Source organism: Notothenia coriiceps, unplaced genomic scaffold, assembly GCF_000735185.1.
Source record: "Notothenia coriiceps isolate Sejong01 unplaced genomic scaffold, NC01 NC01_scaffold00022718, whole genome shotgun sequence".
Taxonomy (NCBI): domain Eukaryota; kingdom Metazoa; phylum Chordata; class Actinopteri; order Perciformes; family Nototheniidae; genus Notothenia; species Notothenia coriiceps.
Window position 1 is genome coordinate 968 of NW_011355419.1, and position 2,210 is coordinate 3,177.

At 41.2% G+C, this 2,210-nt stretch overlaps 1 protein-coding gene across 1 annotated transcript; it reads left to right on the forward strand.

The window, feature by feature from the left end:
- Nucleotides 1-447: 447 nt before the first annotated feature.
- LOC104954061 (vigilin-like) lies at nucleotides 448-1,295 on the forward strand (the record flags this gene model as incomplete). Its single annotated transcript, XM_010781113.1, has 3 exons — nucleotides 448-663; nucleotides 754-960; nucleotides 1,050-1,295. Coding segments are annotated over 3 exons (669 nt in total), but the record flags the coding sequence as incomplete, so codon positions are not given.
- Nucleotides 1,296-2,210: the final 915 nt, after the last annotated feature.

The following is a 2,210-nucleotide window of genomic DNA, read 5'->3' on the forward strand; positions in this document are numbered from 1 at the left end:
GTTTGAGATGCACCTGTAGATTCAGCTTTAGCATCTAACCAGATGGCAAAGAAGCAGTTAAGTGCAGTGTAATATTGCATATTAAAACTAAGAATCCATATTACTATTTGACAGAATTTTTTTAAGTCTGGTGTAAATTAAGGCTATAACTTTTTTTTAAAGTGTCACACGTACAGTGTTCTGAGTTTTTCTTTGTTATCAGCTAAGGGATGCCTGCTACGGAAGAGGATTAGGGCCACATGATTTATTTTTTGGGAGGATTTGAAAAAAAAAACGTTCTGACTTTAATCTCAGAATTCTGACTTTTTTTTCAAATCCCTGGCCCTAATCCACCTCCGTAGTTTGCAGCTAAAGCATTTACAACACATTTTTTTCATTGCCAACAGGTCTCATTTGTTATGTAAAATCTGTTCATCACATTGACCTTTTTTGTTTTACCACCACTAGGTTTTCCATGTGCCGCTAGAGGAGCGCAAGTACAAGGACCTCAACCAGTTTGGGGAAGGAGACCAAGCGAAGGTCTGTGTTGACATCATGCATAAGACCGGAGCCCACCTGGAACTCTCCTTGGCTAAAGATCAGGGTCTCTCCATCATGGTTTCCGGAAAGCTGGATGCCGTGATGAAGGCCCGCAAGGAGATTGTGTCCCGACTGCAGACTCAGGTCAAGAGATCCGTCTTTTTGTTGTTTATGATAGAAAATTGTGTTCATAGTTAAAGAAATGATGCCAACTGTATATTCTAACCCTAACAGGCCTCGGCTACTGTTGCCATCCCCAAGGAGCACCATCGTTTTGTCATCGGCAAAAATGGGGAGAAGCTTCAAGAGCTCGAGCTCAAAACTGCCACCAAAATCCAGATCCCACGACCCGACGACCCCAGTAACCAGATCAAGATCTCTGGTACCAAGGAGGGCCTGGAGAAGGCAAAGCATGAGATCCTATTAATCTCTGCCGAGCAGGTAATGTGTCTCCACTGACATGTGTTCCAGATATCGCAGCTTTTAGGAGAAATATTAATCGTTTCCCCCTGCCCCTTTTACTCTTACAGGACAAGCGTGCTGTGGAGAGAGTGAACATTGACAAGGTGTACCACCCATTCATCACCGGTCCCTACAACAAGCAGGTAGGAGAGATGATGCAGGAGACCGGAGCCCGTGTTAATGTCCCCCCTCCCAGCGTCAACAAGACGGAGATTGTCATCACTGGGGAGAAAGAGCAGGTGGCCCTTGCTGTGACTATGATCAAGAAGATTTATGAAGAAAAGGTAAGCCAAAAACTAAACGATTACAAGTAAACCTTTTGTAATACTAAGGTTGAAATAATTTTTTTAATCTAGTCTTTATTTTAGATATGACAGTTTTTAAGAAAACCTATTTATATGTTTTACAGTACTTTTTTTAAAGACTCATGTCTAGTTTGTTGTTACATATACTAGGGCTGCAACAAACGACTAACTTGATAATCGAATAATCTATCGATTAATGAAACGATTAATCGATTATTCGGATCGTTAAGGTTTTAACTGTACTACTACTTTTATATTGCTTATCGATCCGGTCCTTTAACGATACTCTTAACGGTTCTTTAAAAAAGAAAAAAGGTAAATTAACTAAACAAATTGTCAACAAAATTAACATTGCTTTTTATTTAAATTAAATAAATAATATTTCACATAAAAAGAAGCGACAGTGTTTTAACAAATCGTATTAAATAATGTGATGACAGAACTGTGAACAGAATAGCTGAAACTTTAACAAAATAAATAACTCAGTTACCTCATGTTTGTATAATTGAGTTAACTCCGTGTGTTGCTGCTAGCATACATTACATACCTGACGTGGAAAAGTTGGTCGTGGATGGGGCTACAGAGCTACTAGAAAGACAGTCGAACCCGGTGCATTTCTCCGTCTGAATGTGGTGCACTTTTGCTAAATGTTTCGCCAAAATGCTCGTGTTACCGCCCTCACATGCTAAACTCTTATTGCACTTTTGGCAACGAGCATTGTACACCTCAAGATGGGTAAAGTGTAACCACGCCTTGGAGCGCTTTTCTCCGCCATCTCCGCCGTGTGTGTGTTGCATGCATGTAGCAGCCGTGTGTGTGTAGCATGCATGTAGCAGCCGTGTGTGTGTGTGTAAATTGCCCCGCCCCCTCGCACACAGACGGGGGGGAGAGAGAGAGATCTCGTCTGGATTGGAAAGATCGAAA